Below are 27,192 nucleotides of genomic sequence, written 5' to 3' on the forward strand. Positions count from 1 at the left end.
AGGAGGTGAGCCTGGCCTCTGATTGATACATGTCTAGATTTACCTCGCTGCACCTTCTCTGTGAGTGACTGCAGCGTGACCTAGAGGAATGAGTCCCCTAGACAGGGGAGGGGGGGAAGCAAATGAATACAAAACAAATCTGGTCTATTTCTTGTTTTGACCCACTCCATCTATCTTTTACATCTTTGGCTGGCAGCGGACGGTGCAGAAGGAGTGCATGCCATCCACATCTCATGGCTGCTCGGCAGAAGATGGTACAGTACGACTGCTAGCCATCCTCATCTCTTGCCTGCCTGGCAGAAGATGGTACAGTACGACTGCTAGCAATCCGTATCGCCTGCCTGCTCACCATAAGACGGTTCAATAGGACTGACTGCAGGACTAAAGAGAATGACCTGGTCAAGTCACTCCAAATTTAGTCCCTGCGCCCATGTCTGACCAGGCGCTCCCAGCCGACGTGGCCAGGAGCACCTCGGACACGACGAGGACTACCACCAGTCATACTGCACCGTCTGCTGCCAGAAGGCAATGGGTTGCTGCTACTGTGTAGGGCACAGTACCCTATGCTTGCCGTGGTATGGCGTCTGCACAGGTAACTCAGGAAAAAAGGCGCAAAACGATTGTCTGCCCTTGCTTTCACGGAGGGAGGGAAGGGGGGCCTGACGATATGTACCCAGAACCACCCGCGACAATGTTTTAGCCCCATCAGGCATTGGGATCTCAACCCAGAATTCCAATGGGCAGCGGAGACTGCGGGAACTGTGGGATAGCTATCCACAGTGCAACGCTCCGGAAGTCGACTCTAGCCTCGGTACTGTGGAAGCGCTCCGCCGAGTTAATGCACTTAATGCACTTAGAGCATTTTCTGTGGGGACACACACACTCGAATACATAAAACCGATTTCTAAAAAAACGACTTTTATAAATTCGACTTTATTCCGTAGTGTAGACATACCCTAAGTGATACCATTCTTAGAGTTGCTAAGCAAGAATAAAGCAGACTAGGACATCCCTTTAAATTTCTCCAGGTTAAGTTGCTAGTACATGAATTTTCTTTCCCTAGCTTCTCTTGTGATATGTTTACATAAAGGTTACAATCCACCTCCAGACAACTACTGGTGGCTTCATTTACAATTCTTGCAGGAAAGCCTTAGAGTTACAGAAATCTTTCATACAGTGATAATGGGCTAACGTTGGCCAAGTTAATGTTGTGGAAGCATTTTAACTCTTGAAATTCCTGACATTTGTTTATTTAAATTCCTAACATTAATGATGCCCCAATGTAATTTTTGTATCACTGTAATATTTCTACATCAGTCTCTTCATTCTGTTTGCTTTTCTTGTCACAAAATTCAGCAGTTCTGCTGTATTATGGACATTGTACAACTAGGGTTCTCTGGTAAAGTACCTCACTCCAGCAATAGTGTTGCACTGGTAACTTCAATAAACCGAACGTTAAGGCCCAGATTTTCAGTCAGTTTTAGGGTTGTATAATTGTGTATACCTGCAGTTTGAATCCTTGCAAATTCCTGACTTCTTAGAAGACACAAATAGAAATGCATAAACTAGGGATTTGAATAGGCATATGAAAGAGTATTCTAAAACAGGCCAAAACCTCACTGGGATATATGATCCTGACTGCAAGTGCCAGCTGGAATGAGTTTAAGTAGTTAGTAGTAAAATAGCAGCTGGTATGTTTTTTGTGAATGAAGTCTTATATATTCTATTAGAATGCATTCAAGCCATACAAGGCAAAATGCCCATATTTTCTTGACACACATTAATTAGCAGATAATTGGAGCCAGGCGAATTTCTGCTAACATTTTATTCACTAATTTTTTAAAATACAAATATGCGAATTAAGTGTGGTGTTGTCATCTCCTATTTTACTGTTTTGGTTTATGTGTGTGTACCATTGTCAATGTATTGATTGGAGTGATACAAATATTTGTAGTTTTTTTATCCTCTAGTGGCTAACATGAAAAGTTCTACCACCTGAGCTCCCAAGTGTATTGGATTTTGTGGAACATTCCACTTTTGAGTAGAATTGGGCTGGTGGTAATTCTGCACTGCCAGTGCAGATAATATTCTGGGGGGGGCTCCATCCATATATGAAGCCTAGGTGGAGGTATGTGGCATATATGACAACTTCCTGCCATATCCTTGGGTGACCATATCGAATAAAGTTAAAGTATCTTTGGGGTCGACTGGTAATTGTGTTCTACTCCTTGGGGGCAGGCTGCCACAGCTCCTCCAGGGACCAAAACCAGTGGGTGGTGGTGAAGATTATAATACCCCCCAGAGAGGTACCACCTCCCAGAAAGGCTCACATATATTAGTTTAAACTGGATTATTCAGAGACCAAGAGATAAAGGCAGGATTTTTGGATAAATAGCCTGAGTTTACACTGACTTGGGACTCTTCTTCCTGATCCGACAGATGGACAGGACTTTATGTCCAAGGGATGCCCCAACTCTGGAAGAAGAGTTGGAATGACTTTCACCTGCTTGAGCCCCATAATCCTGGGAAGCCTTTTGTGAGCTTTTTAGCATGTATATAAAAATGTTTGTTGGGTTTTTAAATATATTTTCTCTGAAATGCTTTTATCTGAAGAATAAAAGTGCTTGCTTAGAAAGAGCCATGTGGTAACTTGTAACTGTTAGTAACACACTAGTAATTGCTCTTGAAGAGACTGCAAAGTACACATGCTGGCGTTTTAGGCAGGCTGGCTTGCAGGAGATATCACAGTAGATGGCAGGGGACTGTGCAGTTTTCACACCCCTCTTCAGAAAGGCATGGAACAAGGGTCCCTAGCCAAAAACAGGTGATGGCTGGAAACCTGAAAGCGGGAACTCCTGGAGTAGACCATGAAGGGGGGAATACAGGTGAAATTACTGTGAAACTAAAACTGTCCACTAAACTTTGAGCCAGGAACTGTGATTTCTGTTCTTACTTCTGTTGACTGATTCACTCTTTTGTTCTGTGAACTACATAACCCTTGCTGACCAAGACCTCATACCAAACCCTAGGAGACAGTCAAGTATTGGATTTTTAAGAGGCTGCTTTGGGGAAAAGGACACAAGTGTCTCAGTCAGACCTCAACTTGTCTGCTCAGCCACTGTGCCTTTCAGAATTAATAGAATTCTGTGGGTTTTGTTTAGCTGTCTCTAACCACTAGACCACAATCCTCTCCCAAAGCCAAAGATAGGACCTAGGATTCCTTATCTCCAATATCCTACTTCTGTCTAGTTAATGTGTAACTCACTGCCAGATTGTGTCCAGTTATCTTTCAGTGGCTGGTCCACATATAAGGTAGCAATTACTCTTGTGAATGGCAGAAAAAAGGTTGCCCCTTCCCTCACTTTTTTTGTTGCTTCCTGATGCATTAAGAATGTTTGAAAGGTGTGTTTCCCAAAAAATGCCCCATTTCCCTCCCCCCCATAGCTGACAAACTTAATCATAGAATTTTATCAGTGTGTGAGTCTGAGCTGAATTTTATTCTAGCTCATGCATCATTATCCAAACTGCTAAGACCTGTGGAGTTGGTGAGGTGTTTAACCACTAGTGATGCAAACCAGAAAGAACATAGCTTAACTTTATTGATTTGGATTCTATAATTTGAAAATAAACAAAAAATCCAGGCATAACCTTTCCTTTTTAGGAAAGGAACACTTATTTGTCCAATAAGGCATACTAGGTGGGATTTTCAAAAGTACCTGGGTGATTTAGTAGCATGAGTTCCACTGAAAGTCATGTAGATGCTATTGAAAAATCCCACCCAGTGTATTTTTAAAGCTTTTTTTTTTTTTTTTTTTTGAAGGTGCTCAGAAACCATGGAAATCGGTTCAGTGCAGTGATGAATATTCAGACCTGACAATTAGCAGGGGGGAAGAGGGAATCTTTGTACATGTAGACTAAGTAAATTGAATGTGGAAGACAAAGATTTAGGCATGGGATACTACTGTCACTTTGTTAATTTTCCAGTGAAGTCGAACCACACTAGTAGCTTGCTACCCCTTTTGTTAAATGATCTCTGTATGTATTAGTTGATGCTGCCTTTTTTCCTGTGAAATTCAAAACAAGTAAACTTTTTTTTTTTCTCCCAGGATTCATTTGTGATGTTCTGATGTGCTGTTGAAAGGAAAAGAACAGAGTCTGTTACACACTGACACTTCAAAACGCTCCTGCTAATGTTTTTTCAAACTCATTGAATTATCACAGAAAATCGTCATGGGAGGAGCTGTGAGTGCTGGGGAAGACAATGATGATTTAATTGATAACTTGAAAGAAGCTCAATATATTCGCACTGAGAGAGTGGAGCAAGCCTTCAGAGCAATTGACCGTGGTGATTATTATCTAGAAGGATACAGGGACAATGCTTATAAAGACTTGGCTTGGAAGCATGGAAATATACACTTATCAGCACCTTGCATTTATTCTGAAGTCATGGAAGCATTGAAACTTCAACCAGGATTATCTTTTCTGAATCTGGGTAGCGGAACCGGATATTTGAGTACAATGGTGGGATTAATATTAGGTAATTTTTTTTATTTTAAACATATATGAAATGTTGGTTGCTCAATGCAGTTTCTTAGATTAACATGTCAGCATTTTTGCCAGGGTTTTGTGACTTGATGTGTTATAGTTTTAAGTAATGTAATGAATAAAGCATAGTTAGGAATTTGGAATGTGCTTTCAGAATATTGTGAAATATTTAAGAGCTGCTAGTTAATTCTTAGAAAAACTGTTATTGAAAAACATTTTTTAAGAATTACATTTTAATTAAAACAATATTTTTGCTGCTTAAGCCGCAGCCACAGATTAACCTTCTGTAGTCACCTGAAGCTGCAAGCCTCTTTGACATCATAATTCCCACACAAGCGAAGTTAGCTGTGTAGTATACTATTCATCCCCTCAACTGTACTTAAAAAAGGCTGTACTACCAGCTGAAAAGAGAATGTGGTATATCATTGCTAACTGAATTTCATTTTAAAACTATACCTTAGAGCAGTGGTTCCCAAACTTGTTCTGCCGATTGTGCAGGGAAAGCCCCTGGCGGGCCTGGCCGGTTTGTTTACCTGCCGTGTCCGCAGGTTCAGCCGATCACAGCTCCCACTGGCTACTCCAGGCCAATGGGAGCTGCTAGAAGTGGCGCGGGCCGAGGAACGTACTGGCCGCTGCTTCCAGCAGCTCCCATTGATCAGGAGCAGCAAACCGCGGCCAGTGGGAGCCACGATCGGCCAAACCTGCGGACACGGCAGGTAAACAAACTGGCCCAGCCCGCCAGGGGCTTTCCCTGCACAAACAGTGGAACAAGTTTGGGAACCACCCCCTTAGAGCAGAAAATTTACATTAAAATGCATTTGTTTTCATAATGAAAAACTAAGCTCTAGTGCTGATTTTTATATGTATCCTCAGATGTTTTCTACCGATCAATAATTTTGCATTACACAATGTAATTTCATTTATTTTGGTAGTGGGATGTAAGTGTCACAGACACATTTTTTCTTCCACTAAATAAATATTTGCATCTCTCAGTACTGTTTTCTAGTTAGGGAAGCACTACTTTTACTGCTACAGAAATCTTACAAAATGTGTACTTTTTCCAGGATATGGAGTTCTTGAAGTCTTGGGTTACTAATTTTTACAAATAAAGATAATGGAGAGCAGAAAACCATTAAGGGAAGCAGATACTATTCTGAATGGAAGGAGAATGTGTAACAGACTTAATCTGTCAAGTTTCAGAGGAGAGGTGTAGGATTCCTTCCAATTTAATGTAAACAAAAGTCAAAGAGCTGATTCAGTGCTCCCTCTTGTGGAAACTGAAATTCATTTCCTTACCCAATACAATAAGCAGTAATGCTTCTGGTGAAATATTCATTCATAGATATAAACTCAAAATTCCAATACATGCTGTTAAAAGAATTACAGGATTTCACTTTTTTCATGTAACATACTGTACCTCTTGTGCTAGCTCTCTGTTTATAAGCATGGGGAGTTTTATCTCTATGGAGATCATAAATGTAGGCAATTTTGTATGAGGTTCTTCCCCAGTAGCTGTTAAAGTATAAATATACATATAGTATGATTAGAGACTACTTCCTCTTTTGTTTGGTATTAGCCCTGTGCGCAGGAGCATAAATATTTCTCCAGATCATATCAAGAGTGAAGATGATGAAATAAAGCCCTTCGTCTTGATATTTATTTGTGTTTTATTTGGCTAGGGGTCCTCTGCACTTGCCTCTCTATATGAGGTTGTATTTCCCTTATATAACTAATCTCTGTGGGGTCAGGGGTGGATGTGTACTGCCTGGCCTGTCCTATCCTCACCCAGCACAGTTCTGACTCTGAAGAATGACCTGTGCAGGTTTCCAGAAAGGGAATGAAGAGAATTAAGTAGTGAAAGTGACTGATTTCCCCCCACCTTTTCACATGAAGGGTGAGACCTGCAACAGAGGGCCTTCTAAGTGTGTGAATCAGCAGACACAACCTGCTCTGCGGTTCTTAACTCAGCCTGATTAGTCAGATTTATAGCAATATTTGTACAAAATATTTTTGAAAACGAAGGTTTATTTTACTGGTTTTAATAAAGGCAGCCCCTTTGTGGAAAATGGAACCTTTTTACACCTTCTCAAAATGGAGCCTATTGTATTTCAATTTGTACTGTATTAGGTTAGTGTTAGGAAGCCAAAGATTGTTTATCAATGGTTGGGTATCTGATGGTTCAGTAGAGGGTGGGAGTAGTAGTGTATACCATTTGATGATTTTGTGAATGTTAATGTGACGCTAAATTTAATTTGCAGGTGACTTGAAAATGAGGAATTTTTAAAATACAAAGTGGTCTATATAACTTGCTATGGTAGTCAGAGATTAAGGTGAATATAAACAGAAGGAAGATAATACATATAGAAAGTGTAGATGACATAATTTTAATGATCAATGCAGACAAATCCTTTGATTTCTGTAACTTGAATATTACAAGATATTAGAACTGCAAACACTTTTCCAAGTCTTGATAATGGTGGTACATAATTAATGAGGTTAGTATAATCATATTACGAAGGAAATTACTGTTACTCCGGGAAGTAGCACAAAAGTTAGGGTAGTATCAGTTTTTATGAATTGGTAAAACCATTCTGGAATAGCATATATAGTCATATCCTCAGATTGGAAAAGCTAATGAGAATAGTGTCACCACCTCCTATTTTGTTCAATATAGCACATAGCAATACTGAAGTGTATGTATCATTACACTCCATATTTTGCATACTCATGTTGCTGCAGAAACTAATTGTTGCCTTGTAGCATGTTGATCATGAAAAGTTCTAGTATTACACACAAATGTTCCTCATAACCCTGACAGACACAAAACTCAAAAAATGTTTGATATTCTTCGTGATTGTCTTGAAAAGTGGTAAAAATTAATCTAAGTTTGGAAATTTGCATGAATTTTGGAACAGATGGTGGTAACTGTAATTGAAAATAGCTAAGAATGCACCAAAAATGCTAGACTCATGAAAATAATTTAGGAAGTTAGGTTAGGGCAGTGGTTCCCAAACTTGTTCCGCCGCTTGTGCAGGGAAAACCCCGCGCAGGCCGGGCTGGTTTGTTTACCTGCTGCGTCCGCAGGTTCGGCCAATCGCGGCTCCCACTGGCTGCAGTTCACTGCTCCAGGCCAATAGTGGCTGCGGGAAGCTGCGGCCAGTACGTCCCTCGGCCCGCACTGCTTCCAAGAGCTCCCATTGGCCTGGAGCAGCAAACCACAGCCACTGGGAGCCGTGATAGGCCGAACCTGCGGATGCGGCAGGTAAAGAAACCGGCCCGCCCCAGCAGGGGCTTTCCCTGCACAAGCAGCAGAACAAGTTTGGGAAACACTGGCTTAGGGGAATATGAATTCAGTTATAGTAAATTATATTTGAAAACCTGCTGCTGACTCCCGGGAAAGATTTTCTAAAATATATTCTGTTTTGAAAACACTGCCTCCTGTTCATTTTTTTGTAAGAATGCTTGCTAGCTACTTCTAATTACTAGTCAGAAACTTTTTTGTCAGAATGATATTCTGATGAAGAATACCCTCTTTTTATGGGAAAATTTCAGTTTTGCAGAAGAATTCTCATTTTTCCATTGGGAAAAGCAGAATGCCAGCTGCCTGTCTGGAAGGTGTTTGTCAATTTTACTTTCTGCTGGCCCAAAACATCCTGCTGGAAGGGCTGAGCAGGAGCCTGGATTGGGGAGTGACGGCTGGTGGAGTGGCTGGCCTCTCTGCCTCCCAGGCAATGGAGTTGGAAGGCAGTTTTCTTACAAGAAGCTGAAAAATACATTTTTTGGGGGGTGGGGTGTCCTAAAATGGAATATTTTTCGAAATCCTGTCACACATACTTGCATTTTGGCCTGGTTCAAGTGAAATTTGTTTTTAAAAACAATGAAAATTTTCACAGGAAGGGATTTCACGTTTTACAGCCAGCTTTACTAGTAATGCAAGAGACAGAAAAGGAATGCTTATACTGACAGGGCAACGGGAAGCAATGAGCTAAGTTAATAAAGAATGTATGTGTACCAACAGGACACCTTTCAATGCTGTGAAAGCAGGTGTATCTCCCCTGTGGAGCACTCTGCCTCCTGTAAGTCAGCCAGCAGGAAAGCTTTATGAGCAATGCACGTAACAACAACCTCTTTTGGATCCGCTTTGTTGCATGGTGTACAAGATGTTCTAATTTCATGCTAAGAATTACAAATGTTTTCCAGCCTCATGGTTTACCATATTGTGGTGGTGTTGCACCATTAGGTGATGCTTACCAAATGGAATGTATTAATGTTTTTTTTCCATAAAAGACAGGCTTTGCTGCAAATCTGTTTGTTTTTGTCGAGGGTACTTAAACATCAGAAATACTTCTCTATTTTTTCTTTAATTGCTCACAATACTGCTGTTCTGCAGAAAAAATCCTTATGAATTTCCCTGGATGAATAATTTGTTACTGAAATAATAATTTGAGGATGCTTCTTGTATTAGATAATGAAGTGTTGGGCTAAATACATTCTAAAAGTAAAGGTTTGGGGCATAGTGATTACTGAATTAATAAAAAAGGAGTACTTGTGGCACCTTAGAGACTAACAAAGTACTCCTTTTCTTTTTGCAAATACAGACTAACACGGCTGCTACTCTGAAACCTGAATTAATAAATTGCAACCTCTAGTTGCCGTTTGGTTGAAATGTCCTTTTTCTCCTCTCTGCATGGCTACTAAAAACGCTGTTTTGTGGGTTGCTTAGTATATATAGAATTCCTGCCTCTCTCTGCCCACAACAAACATGGCCTCCTCTTTACCCCCTAACTCTCATCTTAATGTCTCTCCTTGCACCTCCTTACCTCAGAAGAGCATTTTACCACATACTGAAATTCATTTTCAAGCTGTTTGTTGAAAACATATGACTACTAAATGAGTTGAAAGAGTAAGGAGTTGGGTTAGAACTGAATGTGGTGGACATGTCAGTGGCATCAATCTGAATAGAGATCTGCACAAACATTGTACTGTTGCAGATCGATATTTGTATAGCACTCTAGTAAATTTCTGTGGTACAGTTGGCTGAAGGCTAATACCCCATCAGGATTCAGAAAACGGCGTAATTGAGAAATGTGTATAATTATGGGTATAGATATGGGCATACTATGCTGAATCTCTGTGCCATCACTCGTTGAGACGATTCCACTTCAATATAATATGCTTTAAATTTACCAAATTTTAATCCTCCTACAAACAAACACATTATAACCATCAACATCGGGACTTCATTCCAGCTCCTGACTACTGTCTTAAAAATTTGTGCCACACTAAAGTCTAATTAAAAGGCTAAGAAAAGATCAGACTTACTGACTCCACTTTCTCTCATGAAGGGTAATAGGAAAAATGTACTAGCGCTTTCTTTGCAGTAGTGTGGGCATGTTATAACAGGAAGTAGGGAACCAGAACTCCTGGGTTCTACTCCTGGCTTTTTCACTGCCTCACTACATAATTGTGTGCCTTAGTTTACCCATTGGTAAAAAGTATAAAAATATCCATTTTTGTAGGGGTATTAACCAAATGTTAATAAAAGCACTGTGATACCATTACATGAAAGGTGTTATACCAGTGCTATACTTATAAAAACCACTTTTTTTAATTACAGGCCCTTTTGGAGTAAATCATGGAATAGAGCTTCATTCAGATGTGGTAGAATATGCCAAGGAAAAATTGGAGAGCTTCATAAAAAATAGTGATAGCTTTGATAAGTAAGTATCTTACTTGTCCTGTTCATTTTGCAACCAGAAATGTTTGGATTTTTTTTACTGAGGTACAATTTTAAGAAATAAAAGACATTTTGCAAATTTTAACATCTTGCTAATGTTCATGATTGGAAATCATATTTAAAGTTTGTCAGAAATATTTAAAGTGAGGTAAGTAGAAGTTTAAAAATATAGTATGTTTAAAAAAAAAAAAAGTAGGGGCATCTTTGTTTCAGTTTATTTGGCAAAATCTATCCTTCTGCCTTGCCATAAACACACACACTTTATTATGCTGTATTCTTATACATTTATTCCAGATCTGCACACAAAAGAAGCTGCATAAGTATAACAACTCAGATTAACATTAACAGTCTGAGGCGCCACTGTGCCTAGATATTATTAAATATGAACAGCATGTAACCTAGCAGTGTTGATTAGAGCACGCAGATGAATGAAAGAGACACAGGGATGGATTTAAGCAGCTGGCTTCAACGTTGTTAATTTAACAATGGGGAGTGGCATTATACACCATCCGCTTCTCGCATACCAGGTATGTAATTGGGTCCAGTGCGGGATTACAGGGCTCCCACCACATAACCAGTGACTCGGGAAAGACACTCTTCAGACTTACCTCTAGGATTTACCTCACTCTTGAATCCTCTCACTTTTCCCTCTCAGAGGGTACCAAGAGGGGACCTCGGTATGCCATCTCCCCTTATAGGCAAAAGGTCCCCTGATGTCTAGGAAGGCTTTACATTGTGGGGGAGGGAGACATGAAAGCCAGCTCCCTTATATACTATTCCTGGGGGAATTCTGCACCAAAAATTAAATTCTGCACAAAATATTTTAAAATTCTCCATATTTTATTTGTTACGATAATGCACTATAATCATTCTGGTTTCAATTATTTTGGTAATTTATTTAAACTACAGTACAGTGGATGGAGAATGGGAGTGGGGAGCATTGAAGGAAATTCCCAAACTCCCTCTGTCAAATAGTAATTGACCCTTTAGTTCTAATTATTAGTCAAAAATATATGTAGCCATATGCTCAGTGTTACATCATATACAACTGAAGAGCAAGGGAGGGCTGGGGACTCAAACTCACAATTTATATTGGCTGCTAACCATCTCCAGAAAGGTCAGTAGCAAACAGTTCGTGGAGCACGTTTTGATGGGAAACTTTTTCAGTACAAAAATTTAGACAAGTTCTAATCACTAAAGCACCATAAGCCTTTATAAGGCCATACTGATTTTTATACCACTGTGGCCATGTAAAGGAGCCTTAAAACATTTACCCCTATTTTATACTCCTGGGGGAATTCACTAAGAACAATAGGAACAATTCACTAAGCAAGTAGGCTGCTACATTTTGCTCTGTCTGAGGGGACAGAGCCTGCCTGACACCTACCTGCTCAGAAACATCCCCAAAACCTGCCCCTTCACACTAAGCGTTCCACAATAGTGAGTGAGAAGGACAGTCTCAGTCTCTTTCTCTCACAAGCATGATTGCCCAGCCCCACTGTCCCGGTGGTGATTCAAGTCTCTACTGGCTTCCCTGGGCATCCCAAACTGACCTGCCTGGACTGCTGGGGAGGGACACGTGACCTCTCTTGCAGCTTCCCTTTGTTTCCCCGTCAGAAATCATTCCTCTGCAGGGAAGCAAAGAACTCTGCAGGGGCCATGAGTTCTGTGCACGCGCAGTGACGCAAAATTCCCCCAGGAGTAATATACCCCTGTGTCCCAGCCAATGGGAGGCAGAAAAGCCCCACCCCATCCCCAAGAAGATTCTCACAGGTTGAGGAGTAACTAGGCCCTGGCAGGTCTGGGTACGTGCTCTCCCATCTTCCTCCCCTGCAACTTCCAGGTGTTGACTATCCCTCTGCTGGTCTGACCAAACATTCCTACACCGCTACTGAGACAGAAAGCCATTCTTGTTTGTTTAGATAAACACAGCAAGGTAAGTTCTATAGATGGTGTGGTTAGCTTTACCGCTGAATTTGCTAGCTTGCTTTTATTAATTTTTAAATCTGATCTTTAATGTTATTTTGATAGGGTTTTTTGTATATTTAATTTCCTTTGTTTTCACAATGGAATAAATAATACTATATTTTAAAAGATGGGTGTGTTTCACTACTGTCGTCTTCATTTCAGTTCTAGACACCTCCTGATATAATTGGAGGCTTGGTGCACCCTGCATTAAACTGGCAGGAATTTAAAAAGATTATAGCCAGAAGAATTGTGTTTTAAGTAATATGAAGCAATTAATCCATGACACATCTGTACAGAAAACTGTGTTAGAACATAGTAACAAATGATTTTCTCTACTCTAACATTACATTAGTGATCTTGTACTTAAGATTTAGATGCTGTTTCTTATTAAATCACCCAGTTTTCAGTCTTTCATAACTTATTCAAAAAACTATCTATTGGGCTTGGGAGGAAGGGAGGATGGAAGGCAGGAAAAGAGGAGAAAGGAGGATGCAAATCACAACTTAATAAAAATATGGCCATTTTTGAGCTAGATAAAGGTTAAAAACAATGGGTTTTACTTGTTATTTTCAGTCCCTTTGTTTCACTTTGTTAAAAACTTAGTTATAAACATTGAACTTGGCATGTTCCTATTCTTGAATGTAAATGAATGTCTATACCTTGTTTGAAGGACAGTTGTTTTGAGATATGGAAGTCTTACAATGAATTGGAATAGTAAAGGCTTTTTTCCCTTTGCTTCACAAAGGCTATGTCTGCACTATGAAATTAGGTCGAATTTATAGAAGTCAGTTTTGTAGAAAGCGTTTTTATACAGTCGATTGTGTGTGTCCCCACACAAATGCTCTAAGTGCATTTAGTCGGCAGAGTGCGTCCACAGTACCGAGGCAACCGTTGACTTCCAGAGCGTTGCACTGTGGGTATCTATCCCAGAATTCCCGCAGTCGCCGCTGCCCATTTGAATTCTGGGTAGAAATCCCAATGCCTGATGGGGCAAAAACATTGTCACGGGTGGTTCTGGGTACATATCGTCAGGCACCCCCTTCCCTCCCTCCCTCTGTGAAAGCAACGGCAGACAATCGTTTCACACCTTTTTTCCTGGGATACCCGTGCAGACGCCGTACCACGGCAAGCATGGAGCCCGCTCAGCTCACCCTCACCATATGTCTCCTGGGTGCTGGCAGTTGCGGTACTGCATTGTTACACAGCAGCAGCTCATTGCCTTGTGGCAGCAGATGGTGCAGTACGACTGGTAGCCATCGTCACCGTACTCCAGGGTGCTCTTTTAGCCGACCTCGGTGAGGTCAGTCAGGGGCACCTGGGCAAATATGGGAGTGACTCAGCCAGGTCATTTCCCTTTTAAGTTTCGTCTCATGGCGATTCAGTCCTGCCGGCAATCCTGCTGCACCATCTTCTGCCGAGCACCCAGGAGATGACAATGGCTAGCAGTAGTACTGCACCGTCTGCTGCCAGCAAAATGTATAAAGACAGATGAAGTGGATCAAAACAAGAAATAGACCAGATTTGTTTTGTATTCATTTTCTCCTCCTTTCCTCCCTCCCTCTGTGAAATCAACCGCCTGCTAAACCTAGGGTTTTGAGTTCTATCCTTGAGGGGGCCATTCTGTTTCTCCTTGATGCAAAGCCACCCTCTTTGTTGATTTTAATTCCCTTTAAGCCAACCCTGTAAGCCATATTGTCAGTAGTCCCTCCCACATCAGAGCAATGGCAGACAATCGTTTCACACCTTTTTTTCAGCGCAGACGCCATAGCACTGGGAACATGGAGCCTGCTCAGATCACCGTGTGATTATGAGCACTATAACCACCGTGTGTGTTATCCAGCAGGATATGCAGAACCATAACCCGCAAGAAAAGCGAAACCAGGTGAGGAGGAGGAGGCGACTGCAGCGCGATGACGAGAGTAATGAGGACATGGACACAGACTTCTCACGAAGTATGGGCCCCTGCAACGTGCGCATCATGGTGTCAGTTGGGAAGGTTCCAACTGGCATGCGTAAGGGCACTTTCATGGAACTTTGTGACTTGTTTTCCCCTGCCCTGAAGCACTAGAATACCAAGAAGAGAGCAGCCCTCACAGTTGAGAAGCGAGTGGTGATAGCCCTGTGGAAGCTTGCAATGCCCAACAGCCACCGGTCAGTTGAGAATCAATTTGGAGTGGGCAAATCTACTGTGGGAGCTGCTGTGATGCAAGTAGCCAACGCAATCATTGAGCTGCTGCTGTCAAAGGTAGTGACTCTGGGAGATCATAGAATCATAGAATATCAGGGTTGGAAGGGACCCCAGAAGGTCATCTAGTCCAACCCCCTGCTCAAAGCAGGACCAATTCCCAGTTAAATCATCCCAGCCAGGGCTTTGTCAAGCCTGACCTTAAAAACCTCTAAGGAAGGAGATTCTACCACCTCCCTAGGTAACGCATTCCAGTGTTTCACCACCCTCTTAGTGAAAAAGTTCTTCCTAATATCCAATCTAAACCTCCCCCACTGCAACTTGAGACCATTACTCCTCGTTCTGTCATCTGCTACAATTGAGAACAGTCTAGAGCCATCCTCTTTGGAACCCCCTTTTAGGTAGTTGAAAGCAGCTATCAAATCCCCCCTCATTCTTCTCTTCTGCAGGCTAAACAAACCCAGCTCCCTCAGCCTCTCCTCATAAGTCATGTGTTCCAGTCCCCTAATCATTTTTGTTGCCCTTCGCTGGACTCTCTCCAATTTATCCACATCCTTCTTGAAGTGTGGGGCCCAAAACTGGACACAGTACTCCAGATGAGGCCTCACCAATGTCGAATAGAGGGGAACGATCACGTCCCTCCATCTGCTCGCTATGCCCCTACTTATACATCCCAAAATGCCATTGGCCTTCTTGGCAACAAGGGCACACTGCTGACTCATATCCAGCTTCTCGTCCACTGTCACCCCTAGGTCCTTTTCCGCAGAACTGCTGCCTAGCCATTCGGTCCCTAGTCTGTAGCTGTGCATTGGGTTCTTCCATCCTAAGTGCAGGACCCTGCACTTATCCTTATTGAACCTCATCAGATTTCTTTTGGCCCAATCCTCCAATTTGTCTAGGTCTTTCTGTATCCTATCCCTCCCCTCCAGCGTATCTACCACTCCTCCCAGTTTAGTATCATCTGCAAATTTGCTGAGAGTGCAATCCACACCATCCTCCAGATCATTTATGAAGATATTGAACAAAACCGGCCCCAGGACTGACCCTTGGGGTACTCCACTTGATACCGGCTGCCAACTAGATATGGAGCCATTGATCACTACCCGTTGAGCCCTACAATCTAGCCAGCTTTCTACCCACCTTGTAGTGCATTCATTCAGCCCATACTTCCTTAACTTGCTGACAAGAAGACTGTGGGAGACCGTGTCAAAAGCTTTGCTAAAGTCAAGAAACAATACATCCACTGCTTTCACTTCATCCACAGAACCAGTAATCTCATCATAAAAGGCGATTAGATTAGTCAGGCATGACCTTCCCTTGGTGAATCCATGCTGGCTGTTCCTGATCACTTTCCTCTCATGCAAGTGCTTCAGGATTGATTCTTTGAGGACCTGCTCCATGATTTTTCCAGGGACTGAAGTGAGGCTGACTGGCCTGTAGTTCCCAGGATCCTCCTTCTTCCCTTTTTTAAAGATTGGCACTACATTAGCCTTTTTCCAGTCATCCGGGACTTCCCCGGTTCGCCACGAGTTTTCAAAGATAATGGCCAATGGCTCTGCAATCACAGCCGCCAGTTCCTTCAGCACTCTCGGATGCAACTCATCCGGCCCCATGGACTTGTGCACGTCATACTAGATGGCCTTGCTGCAATGGGATTCCCTAACTGTGGTGGGGCTATAGATGGAATGCATATCCCTATCTTGAGACTGGACCAGTAGGGCAGCGAGTACATAAACTGAAAGTGGTACTTTTCAATGGTGCTGCAAGCACTGGTGGATCACAAGGGACGTTTCGCCAACATCAATGTGGGATGGCCAGGAAAGGTACATAATGCTCGCATCTTCAGGAACTGTGGTCTGTTTCAACAGCTGCAGCAAGGGACTTACTTTCCAGACCAGAAAATAACTGTTGGGGATGTTAAAATGCCTATAGTTATCTTTGGGGACCCAGCCTACCCCTTTATGCCATGGCTCATGAAGCCGTACACAGGCAGTCTGGACAGTAGTCAGGAGTTGTTCAACTATAGGCTGAGCAAGTGCAGAATGGTGGAAGAATGTGCATTTGGGCATTTAAAAGCACGCTGGCGCAGTTTACTGACTCAGTTAGACCTCAGCGAAACCAATATTCCCATTGTTATTACTGCTTGCTGTGTGCGCCACAATATCTGTGAGAGTAAGGGAGAGATGTTCATGGCAGGATGGGAGGATGAAGCAAATTGCCTGGCCGCTGATTAAACGCAGCCAGACACCAGGGCGGTTAGAGGAGCACAGGAGGGCGCGGTGTGCATAAGAGAAGCTTTGAAAACCAGTTTCAGGAATGGCCAGGCTACGGTGTGAAAGTTCTGTTTTTCTCCTTGATGGAACCGCTCTCCCTTCCCGCCTCGGTTTCACTCTACTTTCCTGTAAGCTAAGCACCCTCCCCTCCCCCCTTCGATCACCGCTTGCAGAGGCAATAAAGTCATTGTTGCTTCACATTCAGGCATTCGTTATTTATTCATTACACAAAGAGGGGGATAACTGCCAAGGTAGCCCGGGAGGGGTGGTGGAGAAGGGAAGGACAAGGCCACACACCACTTTAAAACTTACTGAATGCCAGCCTTCTGTTGCTTGGGCAATCCTCTGGGGTGGAGTGGCTGGGTAGTTGGAGGCCTCCCACCGCATTCTTGGGCGTCTGGGTGAGGAGGCTATGGAACTTTGGGAGGAGGGCAGTTGGTCACACAGGGGCTGTAGCGGCAGTCTGTGCTCCTGCTGCCTTTCCTGCAGCTCAACCATACGCTGGAGCATATGAGTTTGATCGTCCAGCAGCCTGAGCATTGACTCCTGCCTTCTTTCAGCAAGCTGACGCCACCTACCATCTTCAGCCTGCCACCTCTCCTCGAGATCATATTGTATTTTCCTGCACTCTGAGATTGTCTGCCTCCACGTATTTTGCTGTGCTCTGTCAGTGTGGGAGGACAGCATGAGGTCAGAGGACATTTCATCACGAGTGCATTTTTTTCTCCTTCTAATCTTCGCTAGCCTCTGGGAAGGAGAAACATATGCAGCTGGTGGAGGGGGAAAAAGGGGAGAGTGTTAGTTAGTTAAAAAGACACATTTTATAGAACAATGGGTACACTCGTTCACAGTAAACCTTGCTGTTAACGTTACATAGTACATGTGCTTTCATTATAAGGTCGCATTTTGCCTCTTATTGAGGGTATGCTGGTTTGGTGTGAGAGATCCCTCACGCAGGGCTGGGCAGCAGAATTCGGCTTGCAGGCAGCCATGGTAAGCCACAGTCTTTTGGCTTCTTTAACCTTCATAACATGTGGGAATGGCTTCAAACAGCAGCACCCTCATTTCCCATATGAAGTAGTCGTTGGGTTGCCCATTAAAAATGGGTTGGCAATTTAAAAGGAGGGGCTGCGGTTTCCGGGTTCACGTGCAGCAGAAACCCAACTACCCTTGCCCCCCCCCCCCCACACACACACACCCAATTCTCTGGAATGATGGCTTCACCCCTCCCCCCACTGCGTGGCTAACAGCGGGGAAGATTTCTGTTCAGCCACAGGCAAACAGCACAGCAGGAACAGGCACCTCTGAATGTCCGCTTACTAAAACCACCCTATTTCAACCAGGTGACCATGAATGATATCCCTCTCCTGAGGGTAACACACAGAGAGAGAGAGAGAGAGAGAGAACGGATGTTGTTTGAATGCCAGCAAAATTGCTTTGTTCTGCAATGATTCTCGACTATGTGCTACTGGCCTGGCATGGTAAAGTGTCCTACCATGGAGGACGGAATAAGGCTGCCCTCCCCAGAAACCTTTTGCAAAGGCTTTCGGAGTACATCCAGGAGACCTTTATGGAGAAGTCCCTGGAGGATTTCCACTCCATCCCCAGACACGTTAACTGACTTTTCCAGTAGCTGTACTGGCTGAGAATGCCAGGGCAAATTAATCATTAAACACATTTGCTTTTAAACCAGGTATAATATTTACAAAAGTACACTCACCAGAGGTCCCCTCTCCGCCTTCAGGGTCCAGGAGCCGGCCTTTAGGTGGGTTCAGGGGGTACTGGGTCCAGGGTGATAAACAGATCCTGGCTGTTGGGGAAACCGGTTTCTCCGCTTCCTTGCTGTGAGCTATCTACAACATCATTCTCATCATCATCTTCCTCGCCCCCACTCCTTGGACGGAGTCAAAGCACAGGGTTGGGGTAGTGGTGGCTGCACCCCCTAGAATGGCATGCAGCTCATAGAAGCGGCATGTCTGGGGCTCTGAACTGGAGTGGCCATTTGCCTCTCTGGTTTTTTGGTAGGCTTGCCTGAGCTCCTTAATTTTCACGCGGCACTGCTGCGGGTCCCTGTTATAGCCTCTGTCCTTCATGCCATTGGAGATTTTTTTCAACTATTTTGGTATTTCATCTTTTCGAACGGAGTTCTGCCAGCACGGATTCATCTCCCCATACAGCAATCAGATCCCGTACCTCCCGTTCGGTCCATGCTGGAGCTCTTTGGTGTTTCTGGGACTGCACGGTCTCCTGTGTTGATGAGTTCTGCATGGTGACCTGTGCAGGTGAGCTCGCCACGCTGGCCAAACAGGAAATGAGATTCAGAAGTTCGTGGGCCTTTTCCTGTATACCTAGCCAGTGCATCTGAGTTGAGAGCGCTGTCCAGAGCGGTCACAACTGAGCACTCTGGGATAGCTCCCGGAGGCCAATACCGTTGAATTGTATCCACAGTACCCCAAATTTGACCCAGCAAGGCCGATTTCAGCGCTAATCCTCTCATCGGGGGTTGAGTAAAGAAATCAATTTTAAGAGCCCTTAAAGTAAAAAAAAAAAAAAAAAAGGGGGGGGGGGAGGGGGGCTTCGTCGTGTGGACAGGTGCAGGGTTAAATGGAGATAACGCTGCTAAATTCGACCTAAACTCATAGTGTAGACCAGGCCTCAGACTTATTTAGGTATGGTGCTCTGAATGTTGCTCTACATTAAGGTGATAGTAATTCATTCTTTTAGCTCCAAGTGACTGACTGTATTCCATTGTGTAACTAGATCATGGGATTAATGTAAGTATCATACACAAAGTTTTGATGCCCCCTAACAAGATTGGATCTTTTACTCCACAGTATGTTACTCAATCATCATTCTTGCAACAATAAGCAACCAAGCAATGGCTATTAAAAAAACTAAACCAACAAACAAAATTCTGTTAAGTGTGTAAGTGCTTCCTGATAAAAATATATTTGGTAACCACTAGATTACAAATGAAGGAATAAGGGTTGGCTGCCTAATGGATGATTTTTCCTCTCTTGAATATCCCAAATTTTGGCTATTTTCTTTTAAAATAAAGCTGATTGTACCGAGTTAATACTGTATTTGGATGGGTAATATCTTGAAAACCTGATACGTGGTGTTCTAAGGGAATTGTTCTTCTGATCCTACTAATTTGTTTATAATATATAAAAAATTTTTAGAACGGACCTGGTAGGAACACGCTATTGTGCATAAGGCCTGGTTTTGGTTCCTGGTGCTTGGTTATCTTGGTCTCTGGCACTTCAAGTTGATAAATGAGACGTAGCCTGCGGATACTATGGTCTGTGACTTCTGATCTCAGCTGATTGAGATTGATCTGCTCAAAACTTGGATGAGAGGCCTTCCAGGTAAAAGTGTTCATGAAAGGCATGCAGAGTTTTTCCACTTAGATCACTGGCTTAAACCCAGCAGGGGTCTATATTGACTGAAAATAATTTTCATCGGCTTGTTTGGTGGTATAACTGAAATGAAATATATCTGAGGTTACATTTGAGGCGCACTGACAGGGCAATGTGTGGAAGTTTGAATTGCTACTTCCTGTCCTGTACTTACTCAATGGATGACTAGGATTCTTTGGCCTAACTGTCTGCATCTTCCCAGGAAACTAAATTATCTTTTAAATTGGGTTAGCTTATTTTTAGCTACTTACGGAGCTTCAAACTAGATTTTAAATACACATTTTAAGCAAAGGTTCGGTAACATGCTGAATAATACTATTCCAGACTGTTCTAGTCACTTGTACTTATAAGCCATAATCTTTCTGTGTTGAGCGTTTCTGTGCACAAACCAGATGGGAGCAGAGACTACATTTCCAAGTGGCAAAAGTTTCAGTATTTCTGTGCTTATCTTTGTGGTCATGTCTTGGATAAAAATATAAAAATCCCTACCAAGAAGTTCACCAGTGCATCTTCAAAAAGTGCAGTGAAATGCCTTGTTGCTTGGCTTGGATCTTTCTGCTTAAATTTTTGGCAACCAGTCATCAAGCAAACTATAGATACCTATAGGACAATTTCCTGGATGCTTTGTATATTTCCAGCCTAGCATATGGGGATTTTGCTTGGGGATCATGCAGCTAAGGCCTGATGCTTAACACAGAGTTCTTACAACTTAAACGCATGAAGTTATTTGAAGTGTATACTATACATCCTCTTTTATAGGAGAAATAAAAGATGAAACATACAGAAATCCTGTGTTGTATAGCATAAGCTATCATTTTCTCCCAATTCCTGATGAGCAAATTCATAGACAAAAAGATTAATCTCTTAGCAGGTGGAACAGGTTTAGATTAGAGTCTGGGAGCTCTATGAAAGTAGCATATTCATCCTTAAAGGGATTTGAGAGTAGGGGGCGGGGGGAAGTATGTCCCTTTTCTTCGATGCTTAGGGTGATTGACTCCTTCTGGGAGTTCAGCTGCCATCATTTGGCCCTTCTGAAGCTATTCCCCTACAAAAAACAACCCTCCAGAGTCTTGCTTTAAAAATGCAAATCATTCCAGTAATCATTTATATTTATATCCATATCCCACTAATCTGTAAAAGTTTAATTCTCCTGTGACTGGATATGGAGATGGAGTTGTCATCTGATAATCTAAGACAAGTAAAGTGCTGTCTTGATTCTGTTTCACAAGATAGTTTTATCTCTAGAAGCAAACTAGATAGAAAGTGCTCTCTTAAATCTGATTACTCTTTGGAAAGATGTGTTGTAAAAGAAAGCTTATTTAGGCATTGGATGATCTTGGTCTGAGTTTGACATGTGGTAAGAATCGCTTCCACATTTAACATTTGGGCGAGGATGCATGCCACCTAAGGAAAAACTCAATCCTTAAGAAGGCTCTATCTAAAGCACGTATGTGCAAAGTGTCAGGCCCCGCTTCACCTGTTTATTGAAGGGGAATATGTTGTCTTTTCTGCTCCCAGTCGGCTTCTAGACCTAGAATATCCATCTCGGAGGGAGAGCCACAGGGCAGGGCTAGGTCGCCCATCTCCTAACACCCTATCAAAAACCAAACGTGTGTAAGCTGCTGAAGTGAGTGCCGTGAAAGAAATATCAACACTCTTCTCAGGATCAAAAGAAATTATCGCTACTCTTCTAAAGAAACAACTGCAATGGTAAGTGACTAGGATTCTAGTACTACTTCTGGGATAAATGTTATGGGTAAGACTTCCTCCTGAAGTCTTTTAGTAAGTTGTATCTGCACTGGTAAAGTGAAACTTACTATTGTCAGTCTCCCAGGAGCATTTCATGGTCTCCAATAAAATTCAGTTAATTTTAGTTAGAACATTGTGAAGGCTAATTTCTCCATTGGTAAAGGAAGTTCAAACAATAGTCATGCACAAGGAGTCATTAGGGTTGCCAACCCTCCAGGATTCTGCTGGAGTCTCCAGGAATTAAAGATTATATCCTGTAATGAAATCTCCAGAATATGTCCAACCAAAATTGGCAACCCTAGGAGTCATCAAAGAAGAAAAAGGTCTTCATCCAGCTGCAGTCAGATGATTATCCTACTATAAAGACAAAATGTATAAGCAATCAAAAAGAAAATGAAACATGTTTAACCAAAAAGAGAAAAGTAACCCATGAATCCGTTCCAAGCTCTGGGACCTTGTGCTATTCCAGAGGGGGTGAACTGTCGTTGAGCTTTTCTAGTCTAACGAGGATCAACAAAAAGAGATTATTTGTTAGAATTCTCTGACATTATAAGAGTGTGGCAAACATTTGTTTATATTCCTCATCACTCATTATCTGGATATGTTCCAAAGGAGGAATATTTATAACCATGATGCCTTATAAAATGCAGGACTCTAAAAGTGGATATCACAGCCAGCCTTACCAAAAGTAGATGCAGCAACTGAATCTTCCCAAGTACCTATTTTATACTAGTTGAAGAAATCCCCTCTAGTTGAAGAAGCATTGTAGAAAGATCTCCTAGACAAAAGTAGAAAAAGGGACACTGGTTCCATTAAAACTTCTTTTTTGCTGCTACAAATTTTGATAGGAGTAGAATTATGAACTGACCTAAAGGAAGTTACTGACTAACATGATCAACAATTAAGTCAACAGCAAATATCACTAGCTTCATATTTTATAATGGACATTTATGTTGATGTATACATTGAGATTTCACTCTATAAAACAATATGCACTACTTCAATAGAAAGATTATCTGCTATCCAAATTTTTCATTACAAAATTTACTGATGGGAAAACTTGAGGCACGAAAAAATATTGTGGCAGAAGAAATGGAGAAGGGAAGTCTTCCCTTTATTCAAAACTTTAAAGCCCACAGTGGAATCGGTTGAGATCATTCTTTCAAAATCTTTGTTTTCTATTTTATCTTCAAGGTCTAGATACACCTTGTGAAGGAGTCTAAATTCTGGAACAGAATCTGAAGGGGTGACAAGTCTAGACATAAATATTTGCAAGACCCAGTGCTTGAATTACAAGTATTTGTTCTCCAGAGATAATCGGATAGGGAGAAATGTGTTTTTGCTCATCTCTCTCAATGAAATGGATGAAAACATCAACAAATTAGCTTTTGAAAATTTGTATCTAAGGATCATGTAAAACACTAATTACCTCAGTTTTTATTCATGTAGTCTTGTACTCCAAAGTTGTTTCTGAGCTCTGCTTGAGTTTTGTGATTCTGAGTATTTAATGCACTATTGCATTAGTTTGAAGCTGAATAAATGTACAAGATGAAGTATCAAAGAGAAATGTTATCTGCAACATTATTAGCTACATCTCTAATGCTAAACCTGTGGCATCCATTGTGGTAGTGGATGCATAGTGTTACATGTCACTTTAGATTTTAAGGGTCACTTGCTTTCACAGGCTTACTAGTATTACAGTCCACTCTTCAGATTGTCTTCAGTTTTATATGTATTCCCCAAAATAGTAGTATTAATACCATATTTGATGGGAAAAGGGACACACTTGGGTTTTTAAGACTATATTTGCTTATAAAATCAATAATAGTCTAGAATTAATAGTAACCAAGATGTCAAATGTTATAGAAAAAGAATTAATTATAAATGCTCCCAAAAGCATTTACCACTTAGAGAAAGGCCAACTCAAGTGATTTGGGGAGAAAGTGCTATTTTATTCAAAAATAGAGGTATAAAGTGTGTATAGTATAGAGAAAACATGAAAATTGACTTAAACATTTTGCCTTTGTCTTCTAACCATATGAGGTAATAGAAACAAGAATTTACATGTGTATCTTGTAAAATTATATTTGTCACTATAGTCCCATATTGAATGATACAATTTTTCAGTTCCTTACCTAGTCAACTAGTTTTTGACTGTTCGCAAACATAGTCAGAAATTTCTCCCAAAACACTTATGGGAACAGCATTAACAATAGAAACCCCTTCCTGGATTGGCCAATATATAAAAAGTACCTTTTTAATTTGATAGTCTCTTGACAACTCAAAAGCATGTCACCATCTTGGAACTGAGGAGTAAGAATAGTTTCACAGGAATGTCAGAGGTTATTAACAATGAGCCACATGTTAATAATATCAGAAAGCAATATTTCAGCCTGTCTCACAAGAGGCCACAGGAATTGTTATTGAGCAATGACTTTTAATATCTTGGCAATGCAAATACATATGCAACATGAACATTAATTGGCTAAATTGACAGACTTAGCACTCAAATGTAAACTTTCAGAGAACTGAAAATAGACTAATTCAAAACACAATACTCTATTTTCTTAACAGAAGGGGCTGTGTATGTTCAGCTATCTAAGATTTCTAGTACATGTTTCTCTTAATTGTCTTATAGACTGCTAAATGATCAAGAGGAAATCCTTATAATACTGTGGCTGTAAGATGGTTGAAGGGATAATCCTTTTTGGACCCAAGAGATCAGAACTCCTTCACTATTACTTACCAAGAGAGAGGCTCTTGCAAACCAGGTGGCTTTTCTATATCCAGTCTCCTCCATATAAGTTTGACTTTGCAGTCATCCTGTGAGATCCTCATCACTTCGAACATCAGCATATAAAATTTATGGCTAAGATACAAACACTAATGTATGAAAAAGAAACCAAATACTAGAAGAAAAAAATTGATACTCTAGCAAGGACTATCTATGGGATTGTATCAACATATTCAAAGTGTAAGAGTCTGTTTTGAACAGATATATAGTTTCTGAGGATTAATTCTGGAATCTGTATATTTTCACACTGTAAGATTCTGAAAAGGTGTAAATCTGACCTAGAGGTGTGTAGGCAATATTTTTATCTTGCCTAAATCTTGTACTATAGGCAATTGTCAAATGCTTTTAAGAGACGTGAGTTTAATTTCTTCTTTATTTTTGAATACTTAAACAATATTTTTATTAGACAAGAATGCTAGAGCCAAAGCTGTTTCTATGAACTATCAATATTGGATTCATAATTTGCTTTAAAAATATTTTATGTATACCAAAGCTTAATTTCCTTTTCGTAGGCTACAAGAAATTGGCCTGTCTTGGCCTTAACATAAAAAGGGTAAAGTAATAGCACAGCTGGATGTGCAAAGGACAATAAAATCTCCAATGCTTTTTAAAACAAATAAGTGTTTTGAAATACCAAATTGTTATACTCCTTATTAGGATTTTTTTAAAATAAGAGCCTCATTGGAATCTAGCATCGGCAGTGACCCAGATGGGAAGTTAGAACAAAATGGAATAATGCTAGCAATGTCCAGAAATAATCAACCACCTTCATATCTGTTTGTTCCCAAGCCACTAGCTTGTCTAGATTTACATACCGCAAATACATCTTGAAGATTCACTGAAAGGCTTTTTTTATTGAGACCTTTGTTCTTAGTTTTTGTGCTTCCCCTGCTAAAGTTAATGATATAAAGAACATCTCAAGCAGTACAGGCTGTGCAGCTTCCTGGGCTGTTTGTGTTCATGATATCATCTGTAGAGGGTGAAACACAGAACCCTGATGTGACAGGTTTCCTGCAAGAGGAAATAATTGTATTTAAAACATGTTTGTAATTTTTGAAGTCTACTTGCATATGTGTTTTCTTAGGATGACATTCTTTTCTTCTGGCTACAGTATTTGGTCTCTATGCAGGTGGAGAGTGAAGAGGTGGGGAGCTGAATTTTACCCCCATCAACTGAGGGGTCAGGATCAGGGACTACTGCAGAGCCACCCAAACACCACAGGCTGAAATAGCCCCTTTAGATCAGATGTGCAGTACTGTGGCTCCCTGTCATAGCCTGCTACTGGGCCATCATCAACACTCCTTCAAAGTATCTCATGCAATGGACACAACAGGAACTTCTGTATGACTGTTGAGTGCCCATGCCCAGCACAGCTCCTGTGTTAACCTTGAAGATTTGGAATTTAAGATGCATTTTTAAAAAACTTTATTTTCAGAAAAAGCTTTGGGGCAATTTTTGAGAGCTAAACACTTATGTAAGTCTATAATTCTGTGTGTCTTCCTCCACCCATCCTAATCAACTGTTGTAAAATGGATAAGATAAAACATGTCTAGAAGTTATGAAGGAACAGTGCACAAACAATGGCTTTAACTTTGGTTGTACAAGATCCATTTCTACTGCACATTTGAGAAACTAGAACAGTAACATTGGTGGATGATGGAGGTAATTGATTGTTTTTAAATATATAATTAAAAATTCTGTCCTTTTTTCCTCCCCACCATTTTGCTTGTTCACTTTATACATTCTCAGAGGTAGAAACCATGGGCCTAGTTCTCATTTATATTAAAGTCTCTGGCAATGAAAAGTAAATGAGAATCAAGTGCCATGTCTTTGTGTATGTGCTAAAGTGGGACTATGATCCTGATTTTCTGGACCAGTCCAAAATAAATAATAACACTAACAAAGGAAATAAGCAAGATAATTGTGTAGTCATCATTTTGGAAAATATTACAAATTGATATGAATCAATGGAATGACTCGTGAGTTAGAACTGCAAGGTTCCGTCCTTGATTTGGAAAGCCATTTCAGATGAATCTCTTGGAAGGATGGTACTCAGTCTAAATCAAACTTGCTCCAGTGTCATTCAGCTACTTCTCTTTGTGATGGAGTGGGATATTACTGTATGAAATTGTGAAGGTTTTAATACTTGTGTACTGTGACGACAGTTGTTTGGACTTGCCCAAGGGCAGGCTGTTGTGCTGTGCTCCAGACAGCTGCCATGACTGGGAAAGGTGTTGTACATCTCACTGAAAGGCCATCGCTGACAGCTGTTGACTTTGACTCTCATCTACAGGCCCGCCCCTCATGGAATAATGGTTGTTCTACAGAGTGCCCAGAAAGGGGTTGAGGAGGACAAGCATGACCAGTGGCTATAGCACTTTATAGTTTGCACGTGTGGCACAGAGACAGAGGCCCTATGTAAGATCAGGGTTTTACTCTGTGCAGGAGGATTGACTGCTACACATAAGGACTTGCAGGACAGAAAGGGAAGGAGGGACTCTGCCCAGCTTAGTCTGTTGATG

The 27,192-nt window shown here is 41.4% G+C and overlaps 1 protein-coding gene across 6 annotated transcripts in view; it reads left to right on the forward strand.

Annotated features, from left to right (window-relative positions):
- The window catches only part of PCMTD1 (protein-L-isoaspartate (D-aspartate) O-methyltransferase domain containing 1), an 88,613-nt gene that overhangs the window by 39,418 nt on the left and 22,003 nt on the right, over positions 1–27,192 (forward strand). For 3 of the 6 annotated variants that reach the window (XM_048840636.2, XM_048840635.2, XM_048840637.2), the window contains 2 exons: positions 4,107–4,537; positions 10,163–10,265. The exons of 1 other annotated variant lie outside the window; for it this stretch is intronic. In XM_048840636.2, the coding sequence (XP_048696593.1) occupies positions 4,231–4,537; positions 10,163–10,265 (410 nt within the window). In that variant the 5' untranslated portion in view covers positions 4,107–4,230. Of the gene's footprint in view, positions 1–4,106; positions 4,538–10,162; positions 10,266–21,683; positions 21,838–24,514; positions 24,648–27,192 lie in introns of those variants that run through there. 2 more of the 6 variants (XM_048840639.2, XM_048840640.2) reach the window with 2 other exon arrangements.

This window comes from Caretta caretta, chromosome 2, assembly GCF_965140235.1.
Source record: "Caretta caretta isolate rCarCar2 chromosome 2, rCarCar1.hap1, whole genome shotgun sequence".
Lineage (NCBI taxonomy): Eukaryota > Metazoa > Chordata > Testudines > Cheloniidae > Caretta > Caretta caretta.